This window comes from Ochotona curzoniae, unplaced genomic scaffold, assembly GCF_017591425.1.
Source record: "Ochotona curzoniae isolate NIBS_2020 unplaced genomic scaffold, NIBS_Ocur_1.0 contig_1302, whole genome shotgun sequence".
Classification (NCBI taxonomy): Eukaryota; Metazoa; Chordata; class Mammalia; order Lagomorpha; family Ochotonidae; genus Ochotona; species Ochotona curzoniae.
In genome coordinates, this window is record NW_024465035.1 from 13,287,518 (window position 1) to 13,304,036 (window position 16,519).

The following is a 16,519-nucleotide window of genomic DNA, read 5'->3' on the forward strand; positions in this document are numbered from 1 at the left end:
CCACCCTAAGTCCCTATTAATTTCTCAGCTAAATATGCAAATGCAACAGAGAGCATTTGAAATGATCTGTTCTTTCCCACGGATGCCAGAAACCCAAACCTCTACTGACTCTAATAGAGGTCTTTGAATCGAGCAGCAGCTCTCTCTCTCCAGCTGTGTGGACAGAGGTAGGGACATCGACCAATTGGCCCAGGGCTGGTCTTCAGTGAGAAATATGAGGGCACTCTGTGTTGGCAAGGCCCCTGCAGAGGGAGTGTGCGTGTGTGGCCCGGGGAGGTGGGGAGGGCACACATACAGCCTGGTATGGGCAATGTCCAATAGCAGGCCCCTTTTTGAAGTCCTGCAGCTCGGATATAACAAAACTAAGTGACAGAAAGCAGAGTGTGTTACAAAAATGAGCCTCTGATAAGTAAAGCTCATTCAGAGCCTTTATGCTTAAAACAAGCCATGCTGGAAATGTAAAGACAGTCACTGAGTCAGGGAGACAAGCCTAACAACAACAAGATGGTGGAGAAGCAAATCTGCTGAGACCAAGCAAGAAACTTATCTTTGAGGAATGTCACAAAGATAAGACAGCGAAGAAGAGGGCGTCTTTTTCTTCTGTATTCCCCAGGGGCTCTGGGGTGGGAGAAGAACTTAAAACTTTCTGAACATTTTCTTGTGCAGCCTCTTTCCTTTGTGTGTCATGATTTAGATCCCTTTAAAAAGGGATTATTTGAAAGAAGTTTCTTATACCATAGGGGAAGTTTGTCTCTCTCTGTCTCAGGCCTTTGTAAAGGAACAAAGTAACCACTTGTCCCACACAGGGTGCAGAGAGGGATGTGGTATGGGTTTGACTGTCCATTCAGGCTCTGTATTCAACTGGTTGTGAGTGAAGTCTTTAGAAGGCACACAGCAGGATGCCTTTCCTTGGGGCAGAGGGTGGGGAGGAATCTTTGAGAACTCTGTTGAAGCTGTAAGAGCTGTAGGGTAGAAACTGTTCCTTTTAAACTTCCTCAGGAGCAGGAAGGGCAGTAAACATGCACAGGAAGTCACTTAGCCTCTCTGTGAACTTCGTGTTGACATTTGCTACCAAAACCTCCGTTGTCACTAGTTCAAAAGTGTATTACATGTGCAATCTCATGTTCTCACATGTGCACACACGTGTACATATATTCTCATCCTCTCATGTTATCATATGCATAACGAGTGCCTAAAAAGTAAGCAATGGAGGAAAAAAATAGCATAAAAATTACAGATTTGAGTCCCCTTTGCCATAATGTTTTTAGTAGCAGAAACTATATATTTTATAGCTGTCTAAGCAAATATTGGATGATATGCTTGTTGGATTTTTTGACATGTAGTGTTTTAGGCTAAGTGCTTAATCCTCAATTTCCTTGTTGATGCGCCATGTGTGGTTTAAGCCTTTAATGTTTACTTACATGATTTTGCTTTACATGTGAAAGAACTTAAAAATCACTGGATTCCTAACTGAAATTGCTAACTTTAAAAAGCCTGAAGGAAAGGCCAATGAACATTTTAATAGTAGAAGATGATGGTGTAAGACAAAAAATGTAAGTATTCAAGCATACCCATTCAGGAGAGGGTTAAGCTCCCACTTGACACACACACATCTGGGTTGTTCTGATTCCAATCTAGCTTTCTGCTAAAGTTTGCCTTGGCAAGCAGGGGTGATGTGGTAAGCAGGGGAGAGGACTTGAGTCCCTGCCATTTGCATGGGAGACCCACATAGAGTTAAAGTGTTCTGGCTTCAGCCCAGCAGAACTCCAAACATTGCAGGTGGATATTTGAGCACTGAACTAGTAAATGCACAATTCTCTCTCTCTCCCTCTCTCTCCCTCTACTTCTCTCTCTCTCTCTTTCTCTGATAAATGAAAATAGATACACTTAAAAATTAGCCATACAATTGTTCAGAATAGAAAGCTACTGAGATAGTGAAGAAAGAGTAAGCATCACCGGAATGGCAAGCAAGATTTCTGTGCGGTGTGTTTCAGACTTCAGAGGTGTGGGGAAGTCCTTGATTTCACCCTCCATCTGGGCTACCTGGTCTCTCAGCTCTGATTCTTTCTGTACATCTGCTCCTTTCATTTTGCCCACTAAGTGGCCATTTAATTCTAATTTCTATTCAAAATCACCTAGACATAAAAGAAAAACTTAATAGCTGGATACAGGGATAGATTGTGGTAGGCAGGATCAGTGGTGCAGACAGGTGTGCATGAAACTGGAGCCAGAAGCCAGGAAACCATCCAGAAATGAAACATTCCCTCCCTCTCCCATGAGCAAGATCAACTCTTGTCTTTTGCTGTCTGCTTTCCTCTTTCCCTCATCGCCTCCCCTGTGCTAATGCTACCCAGATGAATTTTATTTATTGCTTCATTTACACAATCAAATTTCAGTTGTTCCTATATACCATTTCTTAGTTCAAGTCCCCAATAGAGATTTATAATTCACTGCACAACGATTCTGTATTTCCAAGAGAAGACATCTGATTGGCACACGTTGATCTGGGTGACTGCCTAGTTCAGCCAGATTCAAGTTGGGAAATCAATGTAAGAATCATGTCTCTATAAAGCTATGCTTCAGCAGAAGCTGCCGGAATACAAGACAGCCTGCTTAGCCTGGGGAAACACTTATAGGGCTATCTGCTCCTGTAATATTTTCTATATGACTTCATATCATTTATCAGAAAGGATACAAATTCCCCTTAAGACTAACTTCATTATTAGAAGTCAGTGAAATATACTTAAAATAATTTCAATGGAAATTTTTGGTGATTTCTCAAATCATGTTTTATTTTCTTCCTACTACACACAGTGGTAGAAACTGTGCAACTTCTTTTTCAAGAAAGATTTATTAAATTTTCTTCATTTGGAAGAGTAGTAGATGCAGTTGAAAGGGGAGTAAAAAGACAGAGAGAAAGCAAGATGGATCTTTTGTCTGCTAGTTCATTGTCCAAATGGCTACAGCTGGCAGAGCTGGTCCAGGACCAAGGCAGGAGAGCAGAAATTCAACTGTCCTAAGGAGATGAACCATCTTCCACTGATTTCCTAGGTGCATGAGCCCAAAGCTTGATCAAAACTGAGCTGCTGGCACTCTGATAACAATGCTGGCATCACAAACAGCCAGTTCATCTTCTGTGTCACAACGCTGATCCATGAACAACTTTGAAGACACAAGGCTAGGGAGTTTATGGAACAACTGGTCTTGAGTTAACTTTAGTGCATTACAACATGACAGTTGTATTACCACCAGAAAAGATGGTTCTATTATGGAATGGTGAGTGGCTCACAACTGCTGTGGTTTTGGATCACTGACTTTTTGTCTGTGTTGATAGTAATACATGCTTACAATGGCTTTTCTCCTAATCTTCCTTTCACAGTGGGATATATGGCTAATTCCTGGGCTTTACTCTTTGAAAAGAATCAGTGTTAGACCCATGATCAACTCTAGGTGTTTCATTCTCAGCTCTGTATTCTTACTGAATGTGTGTCCTTGGGCAGGCTGTCTGAACTCTGTTTCATTGTCAGTACAATGTGGATGCAATAGCTGCATTACTAGAGCCAATGCATGGAAGACACACATCAGCAACTATTCAGTTACTGTTGTTATGATGAGGTCTTCTGTTGCACAGACTGCTTTTAGATAGTTGGTTTTAGTAACTGCATCACTTTTACCATCATCATTCCTGACTTGTGTCTGATTTCAATCAAAACTCTGAGTACCTTGCACCTGACAGCATCTTATTTGATTTTGTCTGGCTGCTTCCTTCTTCTGCCTCAGGATCTTCTCTGATGCCAGGATTTCCAAATACAGCTCTGAAGTCCCCGTCATGAGCGTGTTTTCTAAGGCAGCCCTTACCTGGTGACAAATTTTCTAGCCTCCTGTGTCTTTTAGATGTGTCTAGATAGCAATTTCCAAACTTCTCAAAGAGCTAAGCAGAGTACAATGTCTTTTACTTGATAGCTTAGATCTCAGAAACACACATTTCTGTTGGATTTTGTTTCATCACTCAGTCTCTCTGATTCTTCCTCCTGTTTGCTTTCTAGGATTACCTGTGCCCCACAGCATTCAAAATAAATAAATAAATAAATAAATAACAGAAAGAAGCCCTTTCTTGATGCCTGCAATAGTTAGAGCTCAATGCAAGACAGAACTGTAGTAAATTATGTGGCAAAAAAAGTTCATAGTTCCTGCCTGGATTTGAATCCCAACTCAACTGTTTGGTAGTCACATGGTCTTAACTTTTCAAGTTATTTCATTCCTTCCTGCCAGCTTTAACTCTCTTATGATCATTATAACAACCTTTCAATATTATTGTGAGGAATTATGTTAAATGTTCTTATAGTAGTGGTTATATTTTCTTCCTTGTTGCATTTCTTTTCTCTATGGTGTAGTTTCTTTGTCTTCCATCATTTGTTTGCTATCTGAATCGCTACAACAGCGAGGATTCTCGAGAGCTTTGCAACTTGTAGAAGCATGGAGGAAGACCCAGAGAAGGACTCATTTTTGTACTGTGCTCTATTTTTTCTTACTTCAATAGTCCTGACCCCTGATCTGTTGGCACATTCAAAATGCTGCTACTAGCTGTTGGTTAATCAAGCCTCTTTATCTAGACTCTTTGCTCTTCTATTTGGCTGCCTGCCTTTTGGCTGTGAGGTACCCCCTGGCATTACTTTCAGAGGACAGGCCAAGGATGGAAAAGATAGAACTCAGATTAGCCAATTGTAGAATCTAGAAAATTAGGATTTTTGGATCATTAGGCTGAAGTTTCTAAGCAATCTGTACACTGTGCTACAAAGAAAAACTCAGAGTCAACCTTTTGCAATAGCAACATATTTTTCTTTGATTGAAGTACAATTATGACATAATAAAAAGCATAGATCTCAAGTGTTACATTTGATGAGTTCTGGCAAGTGTATGCATTCATGTAATGACCACCATACAGTTCAATCACACTAGAGAAATCACCTTACTCTCCTTTCTGATTAATTCTCCATAAATCCCACAGCAACCACTGTCTGATACATGTTGCTACATATTTTTTTTCTAATTGTGGACATAATGTAAATGGGATCACTTCTACCTCTTCTTCCATTCATGTGTTATTTTGTTTGAAATGGTATTGAGATTCATCCATCAGATACAGCATCAGCAGTTTGTTCTTTCTAGTAACCTGATGGGACTCTGTTATGTGAAATTTTTGTAATTTTAAAAGTTCACGGTTTTGTTGATAGACATAGAGGTAACTTTCAGGTTGGGATTATATGAATAAGGCCACCTTTCACATACCTATAAAAGATTTTCTTGTATACATTTATAATCTCTTGAGTAAAAAAAAAAAACTAAAGTGCAATTATTATGTAATAAGATAAAATAATATCTGATTTCATAAAAACCACCAGAGTTCTTTCAAGTATTTGAGTCATTTTACCTTGCCAAGGCAATAGGTGAGAACTTCAAGTTCTTAAGACATACCAACATTTATTCCTGTTATTCCTTTTAGTTTTAACCTTTCTAACAGATGTAATGTTTTTGCGTAACATTTTCCTGATGATCAATGATATTGTACCCCTGTCTTGTGTGTAGTGACCATCCCAATGTCTTGTTCGGTTCTTTGCCCTTTCATGCCTTTCCTGAGACTATTCTAAAGATCATTTGACCAAGTGTTCACTCTTCTCTCCATTATTCAAATAGGAATATGAGTATCTGCAGCTTATAACATAAAAAGAGTTTCAAGGAGCCTTCTTTCAACAGCAGTTGATCTCTGCAATATCTCCCCATCTCTTCTTCTTCTTCTTCTTTTAAATTACAAAGTTAGATATACAGAGAGGAGGAGAGACAGAGAGGAAAGATCTTCCATCCGATAATTCACTCCCCAAGTGAGCTCAACGGCCAGTGCTGTGCCAATCCAAAGCCAGGAGCTAGGAACCTCCTCCAGGTCTCCCAAACGGGTCTTTGGGCCATCCTCGACTGCTTTCCCAGGCCATAGCAGGGAGCTGGATGGGAAGCGGAGCCGCCGGTAATTAGAATCAGCACCCATATCGGATCCTGGTGTGTTCAAGGCGAGGACTTTAGTCAGTAGGCCACGCCACCAGGCCCTCACTATCTCTTCTTAACATATATTTTGGTAGGGCAGGTCAACAGTGCCATGTGACACTCTCTTTGTGAAGATTCATGTAGGCAAGATAAGTGTCAAGGAATTAATTCTCCCAGGAACATAACTCAGACACAACATATCATGATTGAAGGTAGAATTCTCTAGAATTTACATGTATGATATGAAGTAACTTTAGAGCATATTTACACTGTCTCCCAGAGACCTCAAGTAGAATGAGTTTTAATTCTCCACAGGAATAATTAATTCAATGGTACAACCTTACTGGATCATTCTTTATCCTCATTTTAATTGTATTAATTTCTCTGAAATCAATTCCAAAATGAGCTATGTTTACTTAACTTCTAATATTTTTTATACTTCTGAGGAAAACACAACGAAGAAATCTTTTTCAAAATACATGTGTTGGAACAAAGAAAGAAAGTACAGATGAAATTTAGTGATTTTTTTTTTTTTTTTTTTTTGCTGATGAAGTTACAATACAAATTTCCCGAGTTATCAGACAGTAAGAAGAGCAGAGGAATGTAGCAGAAAATCATTAATACCAGTGCCTAGCAGAGGCCAAGTTCCTGTAGGATGGTGGTCAAGGATGTTACAATAGGTTTTCCAGAAGTTGCTGAGTCGGGCAATGTCATTGCAGTATGAACTGAGAACAGATAAAGACATTCTAGGTTGTAGGTGGCTTTGGGAATGGAATAACCATACTAAACATATTTAAAATCTATAATAAAAATCTCACAAGATTATGGCTCTTGAGATTATTTGAAAAGGAGCCAAAAGTAAGCCTCTTAAATAAGATGCTGAGAAGTCTTTGTTAGGTCTTGAAAATGGTCGAGAGGCCCTGAACATTTTCTAGGGAACGTTAAGAAAAATCAGAAGTTTTTAGAAAATCATTCTGGGAGCTCAAACCAAGCTTAAGCAGAAGGTTCTTTCAATTTTAATGGCTTTGATTTAAACAGATAAATTCTATAAATGTGTGGAGGTAATAGGAATGGATGAAAGGGACTCAAATTCAAGAACTACGGAAGACATTCAGTAGACTTTAGAGATGCTGATGTTGGAAAGTAGATAAATGAGTTAAAGTTGTTCCAAACCTTCAAGGTCATTGATTTCAAAAGATAGTCATCACATACACAAACAAATTATATGGTGGGAGTGAAATATTTTAGAGCAAAAAAATTTGCTTAGTTTAATACGTGTAGTTCCAATGTCGTTACCCTTTGTGATGACTGATAGTCACACACCTGTAGCCAACATTGATTTTCAGATTTGGGTGTACAATCCAGGGAAGTTTAAAGTGTTAAATTCTGGGAGTTATCTGGTTAACTGTAATATTTAAAGCTTTGTCCAGGAATGGAACCACAAAGAAGGAAAATTAGGAGTTAAAAGAAGAGAATGAAGTCCAGGAAAATGACATAACTTAGTGTAAAGAAAACGAGATGGCAAATAATGAGACAGGAAGGTACAATGAAAAACAACATTGTTTACAACATTGTTTTGTGTGAGTAAGCACTGTCGGGCTTCAAAGGACCATGAAACATCTCAGAGATGTGTAAAAGGAATCCTCTATCTTGACCTCAGTGGACTCTATGGGATCTAATTGGAAATCCGAGGTCCTTATCTGTTTATCTCTATCTTTATCTCTACATCCATGCATATGTATACCTTTATTTGGGTATATGCCTGGTACTATATAAAATAACATAAAAATAACATAATAGTATGTACACAGTGTTGAGCAACACTGGGTGGATGCTGTTAGAACTTGAATGCCTGGAGCACAAACAGGAGGCAGCAGGAATGGAACCAAGTAGGAAGTACAATCTGAGTTGGAGTTTTACAAAAGAAGTGCAGCAGGATTTTTGGATTTTGGAAGTAAGAGCACTAAGATTAAATCATTGCAGAAAAGCAGATGCCACTCATAAGCACAATTAGACTAGCAGGGCTACAAGCTAATCTAACTGCCTAAGAGAGCAGACTTAACAATGGATTAGAAAAAGGGGTGATAGACGGTGCTGGACTCTGTACTGGCAAGCACACACAAGAATTAGGTCTGGGATCACCTCAGACCAAGTTTCTTTGGAGATCCCTCCAACTGAACTGCTCATCTCAGAACCCCAACCATGAAGAGAGTATGTCAGCCAGTAGATTCTGAATAGATTTCATCACGATTGGAAAGGCAAGATTGGCAGCAATTCAGAACTGTTGAACTATGAAGATTACTTGAGCAGGACCCTCGGAGCATGCCTCACATCAGGGACCTGAGATGGATGGGAGGTTGGGTGGGGCTTTTCCCTTTGTTTCTCCCCTTACTCCAGATACGGGGGGAAAATGATGATATTAATGTGGAAACAATGATCTTACCCACTTTCCTGTAGCCTTTGACCCTTTGTACACTAATCAACTAAGTAAAATTATTTAAAATAATAATAAAATTTTTAAAATTAAAAAAACACAATGGACTAAAAAAAGAGCTAATATGAAAGTGCCCTTTTACAGAAGCAGCTAAATTAGGGAAATCTGCTGATCTTAGTGACCTCAGATGGAGAAACAAGGACCTTTTGGGGTGAAGGATAACTTTTGTAATGGACTCATCCATTATTTGAAGTGTCTGCATATATGGTACTGATTGCAGGGAGGTTTAAAACATTTCTATACCTAGGAGTTTCTACACTTTGAAACCAGCACAACCACCTTATTTTTGCTAAAGTTCACTGCAGTTTCTCCTAGGATGTTCTAGGCCAGTGTGCACACATTCATTGCTGTATTTGCACATCGCATTGAATTGTTGAACCACTGATTCGTGTAACAGGGCACACACATGGTAAGGGGGTTGACAGCAGACTGGAGTGGAGAAGGGTAGACAGCTAGATCATTTGGCAACCTTGCCAGGCTGTGTTTTTCAGTTTATATATTTTATTAACTACCATTAAAGCACTGATTTGATTTTCCTGCCTGTTTCTGAACTTTGACGGTTGTGTTAGAAATATGCCCATTGAGAGTATTGGAGTCGCTGAGGTGCTTCCCTTCTTTAGGTTCTTCCAATTTACACAAAGTTGTCTTCATACAAGTTGTTACTCTGGGTAGCCAATGATATCAGAGTCTAGCTCAATGGGATACACAACCTGGGATAAAAGTTTCTTCCCCGCCGAGTTCCCTGCAATAATGGCGATGTGATTAGCACATTTTTCCAGTGATTGAGTTGGCATGTATCCATAGATTTATAAATAGAATTTATTGTGAGACTCACTGTGCTACTGTACTAAGTGGCTATTGCAATTTGATGACAGAAAATGTTCTCTGAAAAGAAACTATTATATGTCTCACATGTCATGGCCATCTGAGGACAAAGGACAAAAGACACAGTAAGTTTTGTTTTCAGTGAATTCTATCCTATATACAGCTGCAAACAACCAGATCTATTTAACACTGAGCAAATTGATATATATTTTTTTTAACTTCTGTTTTCAGTTACACTGCTAGAGCAGATTGGGGATAAATGTCAATTTCAAACCCTTCACCATTTTACTGCCTTTAGTATAATAGTGACCGGTTGGAACGTGTTCAGAATTCTGCTGATATCTCTCCAGGATAGCAGTTGACTCACGGAATTAGAAGACCATTTTGAGTCAAGCACCAATCTGTGCCTTAATCTAACCATCATAAGCTCAGAGTTTTATTTGCTGTGTTCATCTGAGACAAATGGTGTGTTTTAAGGTGATGAAAGGACATTTATGTAATTGAAAATATCACCACTGCTGTCCCCACTAAAACCTATCATATTTTTGAAGGGTAGAGTTGCACCTTGAATGAGGAAAAATGTTTTCAGTATGACCAATTTCAACGTATCTTTGTGCTTTGTGATTGACTAAAAATTTCTAGTAGTGAGTAAACGCTTCCAGCCAAAACGGAATTTAATGCTTCCATTTAAACCATCAGCCACCACCTTTAATCAGCTGAATCCTGTACCATGTTTATACATAAGAATGCCTGCTGCTATGTTCAGCTGGCTAGAGTTTTATACAGAGCTGTCTTTACATTTCATTTCTTTCTTTTTGATAGTCTAGCTCGTCAGTGAGAGCCTACCAAACAAATAAGGCACGAGTGACCATGAGCCCTGGCTTCAGTTCCCAGTGGAACAGCACTCAACCAGCCTGGAATACATACTCCTTTCCAAGAGCAAGCTTGCACTACCAGTCCCATGCCAGCTACACATACTGTACTGGACACCCTGCTGTGAGTACCCTGGTTTTCCATATTTAAGAAATTGGATGCTGTTTTGCTGGAACACTTGTGAATCTAGAGTCGGTATCTATAAGCCAGACTGTTTTTTTTTTTTCTTTTTAATTTCTGCAACTCATTTGTGTGTGTGTATCATAAGAACATGCTGCTCTTGGGTATTATAAATGAGCAAATAGTATTGTCTTAAGTAGTTGAGTGTTAATGGATCTTTACTAAAAGTTGACATCTCTTTAAAAGTTATTATGGGTCATAGATTGATCAATTTTCAGAATGGATCATTGTATTTGTATGGCTCTGGTTTTTGATAGTTTTCTTTTGGCTATTGTTTATGAATTTAGTTTCTCCTTTATTTCTCTGTGTGTGTCTGTGTGTGTCCATGCTTTCATGTTGGGAGACAACATTCTTAAAAACGGCACTCATGAATCAATACATGTAGGATAGCCTTTTAAATATGTTTATGCAGATGTAAATATATAGGAATGTATTCATCATTTAGATATTTTACTGGTACTGCTGCACAGAACACTGTGATTATTGTGGTAGATAATTCAAAGAAAAGAGGAAAAGGACATTTAATAGGGGAAAATTAACTCATGCAATTTGTGGACCTTGTAAGATATGATAATTACTGCTGCCAATATGTTCTGTATTTCAAACCAATCTTCACAAATGAAGATTTTTGGTTTATTGCAAATGACATTGAAACGCAGAACTCACGGAAGACGAGAGACTTCTTAAAGCAAATCATGAATTCGTTTCATGGCATGAACTCCAATTGCAGTTCTTGTACATGGGAGTTTTCTCGCCATTTTAAAGATCCGCTGTGGTCTTCTGTGCTTCAGTCGGCCTATTTCTAATGGAAGATTTTGAAATTATAGAGTTCCCAGTGTTTTTTTTTTCGTTGAGAGAATACATCTCACACTATGTTGCAGAGTCACTTAAGGGAAGACTTAAGGAATTCACTCAAAATGTAAATTAGTATGAATTTGTTCAAAAGCAATTTGAAAGTAACTATCAACATTTAAGTTGCACATACTTTTTGACTTAACAATTAAACTCTTGGCATTTAATTGGGCATGTATAAGGAAATATATATATATATATATATGGATGATGTTAGCAATAGTTTGGAAATTGGTTGGAAAAGATTTTAAACCACCATCACTCATTTTTATGTAGCCATCCTTTCATCAAATCTGTAAACATTATTGACGGTTTATCATGTGCCAACATTCTCCTAAGTAAAAGAGCCATGAGAGTGAACAATAGCATAATTTTTCTTGGTAGCAGCGCGGGGTGGGGTAACTTTCAAGAAAAGGGCCAAGTGAGTAATTAGCATAAATAAACATAAGTCGAGTGGCATGTTGCTCAAATATGGGGGTGTGCTGTAAGGAAGATGTTAGGTGGTTTCATCATGTCAGGAGCACAGTAGAGTGTACCTAGCCACACCGAGGAGTGTAATTTCACTTGACATGGCCTCTTGATGCTTACAGACACAGAAACCTTTAGGATGTGAGGCTCCTTCTGGCATCACACAGCACACAGATTTACAGTGAGCTCTTCTATGACACTGAGTATTATGTACTGTAAGCAGCTACTTGCGTAACCTTTGTGATGGGTTGAACAGTTGGTTTGTTTATACCAGCATCACCACAGACATGTAAGTAATGTGTTACGCCACAGTGGCTGGAGGCCAGCTTTTGCATAATTGACGATAGAAATTTTTCAGCTCCATGGTGATCCCATGGATTTGCCCTCCTATAAAGAATCCATTGCTGATTGAAACATTGTTACGCAACATGTGGCTGTAAGCAAAAACAGAAGATACACAAGAGTGTTCAATCCTTTGTAGAGACATGAAGCAGGTTGCAGTGAGAGAATGAATAGATGGATACTTGAGCTAAGTCCTCATTGGCAAGTCGATTTTTTAAATTTTTTTTCAATTACTTTATTTATTTTAACGGCACAGTGACAGAGAGGAAGAGGGAAAGAGAGAGAGAGAAAGAGGAGAAATCTTCCATTTACGGGTTCACGTTCCCAAATGGACACAGTGTCCACAACTGGGCCAGACAGAGCTCCATCTGGATCAACTTTGTGGGTTGCAAGATCATAGGATGAGGAACTGAATTTGAAACGCAGGTGGTATTATCCAAGTTCCAGAGGAAATAGAGATGTAACTACGTAGAGCTCAGGAGGAAGAGAATTCCAAACATACACACACACAAAAATAAAAACCTTGTGAAGTACTTGAGGCAAGAATTGGATTGCAAGCTCACTTCATAGGGAGAAAGTCAGTGCACCTGGAGTGAACAGAAGGAGATGAGATCAGAGAGAAAGTCAGGGCCAATGTACAAAGTACTTCCTAACCAGAATAAGCAATTTACATTTTATATAAGAGTGATGGGAAATCATTGGAGACTTTTAAACCAGGAAATCATACAATGTAAAAATTAATTCTTTTTAGGATTCATTCAGTGATCAGGAGGGAGTATTTCTCATAGAAGAATAAGGAGGAAATCAGAGACGAACTTAGAAAAGCATTAAATACACATATATTCTTTTGACTGAAACAAAAGACTAAGTTTTTCTTGCATATTTTTCCTCCCATTTGATTTTAAAGTAATTGTGATTTATTTTCATAATGATTTAAAAACTGAGTGGCACATATGATGCATGCTTCTTAGTCATCAAATCCAAATAATAAATGGTCTCATTAATTTTCCCCATTATTATTTGTCAAACTAAAATGACTGATTATAATTAAAAGAATTATTTTAACTCATGTTCTTTTTAAAGCATCTTATTTATTTATCTGAAAAGCAGATTTGCATAGAGAAGGAGAGACAGAGAGAGAGAAAGGGAGAGAACTTCCATCTGCTTGTTCACTTCTCAAATGGCTGCAGTGGCCAGAACATTAGCTGATTCAAAGCCAGGATCTAAGAGCTTTTTTCTGTGTCTCCCACTGGGTACAAAGTCCATAGGCTTTGAGCCATCCTCTGCTGCTTTCTCAGACTAGAAGCAGAAAGTTAGTTTAGAAGTGGAGCACATGGGGGTGGAACCAACATCTATGTGCAATGCTAACCTTGCAAGATGGAGATTTAACCTGTTAATCCACTATGCCGTCCCCTTGATTCATGTTCTCATTGGCCTCGAGGTCATCTGAGAATATCTATTAAGCACTTAATATTTTCAAATCTCTGAAGCAGGCACTTCTACATGAGTGGTAAAAAAATATGGATTTTATTTTCTTAAAAATAGTCCTACTAGGTAGATGCTACTAACATCATCTGAAATGTCAGTGTAGAAAAATGAAGTACATTTTCTCCAGTTGCACAGGGACTTGAGAAATAGTGAGAACTGAGAGTCAAAACTGGGGTGTCTACCTGCTGTAGATATTTTTAGTCATTTTATGGAATATACGGCCTTCTGTCATTGAATCTCTGGGTCTTAATTTTCATGCCAGGGACGATTACACCATGTGTTCCAGAAAGAACTGTTTTTAATCACTTAATTTAAATGTGCATATTCTTCCTGAGGGAAGTATTTATATTTATAGGATACCTGATTTTAGGCCTGGTGGTAGGAATGAAGAATAGGTGTTAGTCTGTCTTAGAAACCACTGGGTAAATTACAGGTTGTCTAGACACATTTTGTGCTTTCAAATCCGGCACCTGACTCTTTTGTCACACTGATGAGAGTAAAATGAGTCAGATATGAAAAGGAAGAAGTGAAGGATTAGAAAATGCTCTAAAAAAATAGTCACGGAGTTTTCAGTTCTGATTTCAAGGCTGCTCTAAGGACCAATTTAAAAGCTGCTTGACAATCCTCCATTACTCCTACATTTAACCTTTCTTTGGAATTTTCTCCCTGCTCATGATCAGCTGGTGTTACACATTTGGCTCTATCTAAGATCAGTGTTCATTTTTCTCTGCTAGTGCTTTGTAAAATATATTCTCTCAAAGCCCTGAGAGGTTCAAAAGAGGGTGAGTTTGAGAGCTACGTTAGGATGACAGGATCCAAGCTTCTCAACTTCCTTCAAGTTTTAATTTGGGTTGTTTTGCAATATGACTAGAGAATCATGTGAAGCTCTGAAGTCTACATAACCTAGGATCCATACGGACTATTTTATGGATGAAGCCACAGAAACAAAATTGTCATCTGAGCGAATTCTCAGTGATTGTTTGGAGGAAATACAACTGAGTAAACTTTAGGAAAGCTATACATAATCCACGTGGCTTGTACTAGTCTAAATGGCCAATTTTATTCAAGATTTCCTGTTCTTCCTAACTTCCTGGGATTTCAAAGGTGTATGTGATGGTTGTGTAGTACATAAAACTGCCTCCGTGAGCTCTCCTTTATGCCCATCTCCCTGTTCCATACCATGAGTGTCTGAGCAATTAATATAAAATTATGAGCATCATTAAATGTTGGAATAATTTGTCTTTCACATGACCAAGTAAATATTTTCTCAGAGCTGTTTTTTATTTTAAGATTTATTTATTATGTTTATTGGAAAGTCAGAACTCTAGAGAAAAGGAGAGACAGAAAGAAAAATCTTCCATCTGCTGGTTCACTCCCCAAACTGCCACAATGGCTAGAGCTGAGCTGATCCAGCTGCCAGGAGCTTCTTTCGGGTGGGCACAGGGTCCTGAAGCTTTGGGCCATCCTCAACTGCTTTCCCAGGTCACAGGCAAGAAACTGGATGGAAACCTAGGACACGAGCTGGGATTTTCCTTCCTCTGATTCACTCTCCAAGCAGCCGCAATAGCTGAGCTGATCCGAAGCCAGGAGCCTCTTCCAGTTCTTCACGGGTGCAGGGTCCCAAGTTCTAGGGCCGTCCTCGACTGCTTTTCCAGGCCACAAGCAGGGAGCTGGATGGGAAGCGGGGCTGCTGGGATTAGAACTGGTGACCATATGGGATCCTGGTGTGTGTAAAGTGAGGACTTTAGCCAGTAGGCTACAACACCAGAGCCCACATCACCTTTTCTTATGTAGTCAGGTCTCTTTGCCTCTGTCTTAGAAGGACATTTGCATTTAAATGCTCACCCAGATCCTTTAGGGCAGTTTCACTCTCCAGCGGTCCCTAACTCAATCATGCCTACAAAATTCCCTTTTTTTTTAAAAAAAAAAAGAATCCTTTTTCTTTCTTTTTTTAAATTGCATTTCATTTTATGACATCGTTTCATACGCTCTAAGGTTCCCCCAAGCCCTCCCTGTACCCTCCCCCCATGGTGGATTACTCCACCTTATTGCAGTATTACAGTTTAAATCCAGTCTTGTTTCTTTCACTGCCAGCATGTACCATGCATAGAGTCCAGCATCTTATTGTCCAGATCAATTCAACAGTTTCTTGGGGAGACCATCTCTGGTCTGAAAGTAGAGCTGGCAGAATATCGTCCCGACCAATTAAAAGCCATAACGTAACATCAACAACAGTTTGCAACATTATGGGGTTAATTGACATGGTATTGAGTGACTGATATAACAATGCAAGTTCTTAACCACATCCTGTGACTACTTCATTGACATTTCAATTTTAGGTTATGTAGAACTGGCTTCTATCCACCTTAAAATGGCTATAGGATGCTATTCAGCTGTCCTGTGTCTATTTTCATTTTTGTATTAAGCTGATTATTGTATTGAAGCATAATTTTTACTGAACTTGGCAGATTTTAGGATAGTCCAAACAGGCTTATAACTTTAACAAGGCATATATCAACAATTGAGGCACAGAACAGTTTTAGGAGGGTGTGTGCAGAGAAGTCTTCAATACCCCAGTTGGGAGTAACTGATTTTCATTAAAAAGAAGTTGATACATTCCATCAAATAGTTCATGGATATCTTCAGCCTACCATACAATCTCCAGCAATTGGACAGCTAACTTCTGAACCATTCTAAGTGTTGGGAGCTTCAGCTTTTTTCAGCTGAAAAAAAAGAAGAGTCAGGGAAAGGATACCTCATGGCAATTGAAACAATTGAATTCACAAACAAAATTTGTTGTTGTTGTTTATATATAAAGCTGCTATTTTTTTCCATTGTAAAGTAAGATAGATGACAATAATCATTCCAAATAATCACTTTAAAAATACAATGACTGATTATTAAAGTTCCACCAATGTTAAATTCATTGCACTAGTTAATATAAATGATAAAGATTAAAAA

The 16,519-nt window shown here is 38.7% G+C and overlaps 1 protein-coding gene across 1 annotated transcript in view; it reads left to right on the forward strand.

Annotated features, from left to right (window-relative positions):
• The first annotated feature begins 10,183 nt into the window (after nt 1-10,183).
• Nucleotides 10,184-16,519, forward strand: part of RBMS3 (RNA binding motif single stranded interacting protein 3) — a 632,648-nt gene continuing 626,312 nt past the window's right edge. The window contains exon 1 of the mRNA XM_040963914.1: nt 10,184-10,351. Within this exon, the coding sequence (XP_040819848.1) occupies nt 10,226-10,351 (126 nt within the window). The 5' untranslated portion in view covers nt 10,184-10,225. The remainder of the gene's footprint in view (nt 10,352-16,519) is intronic.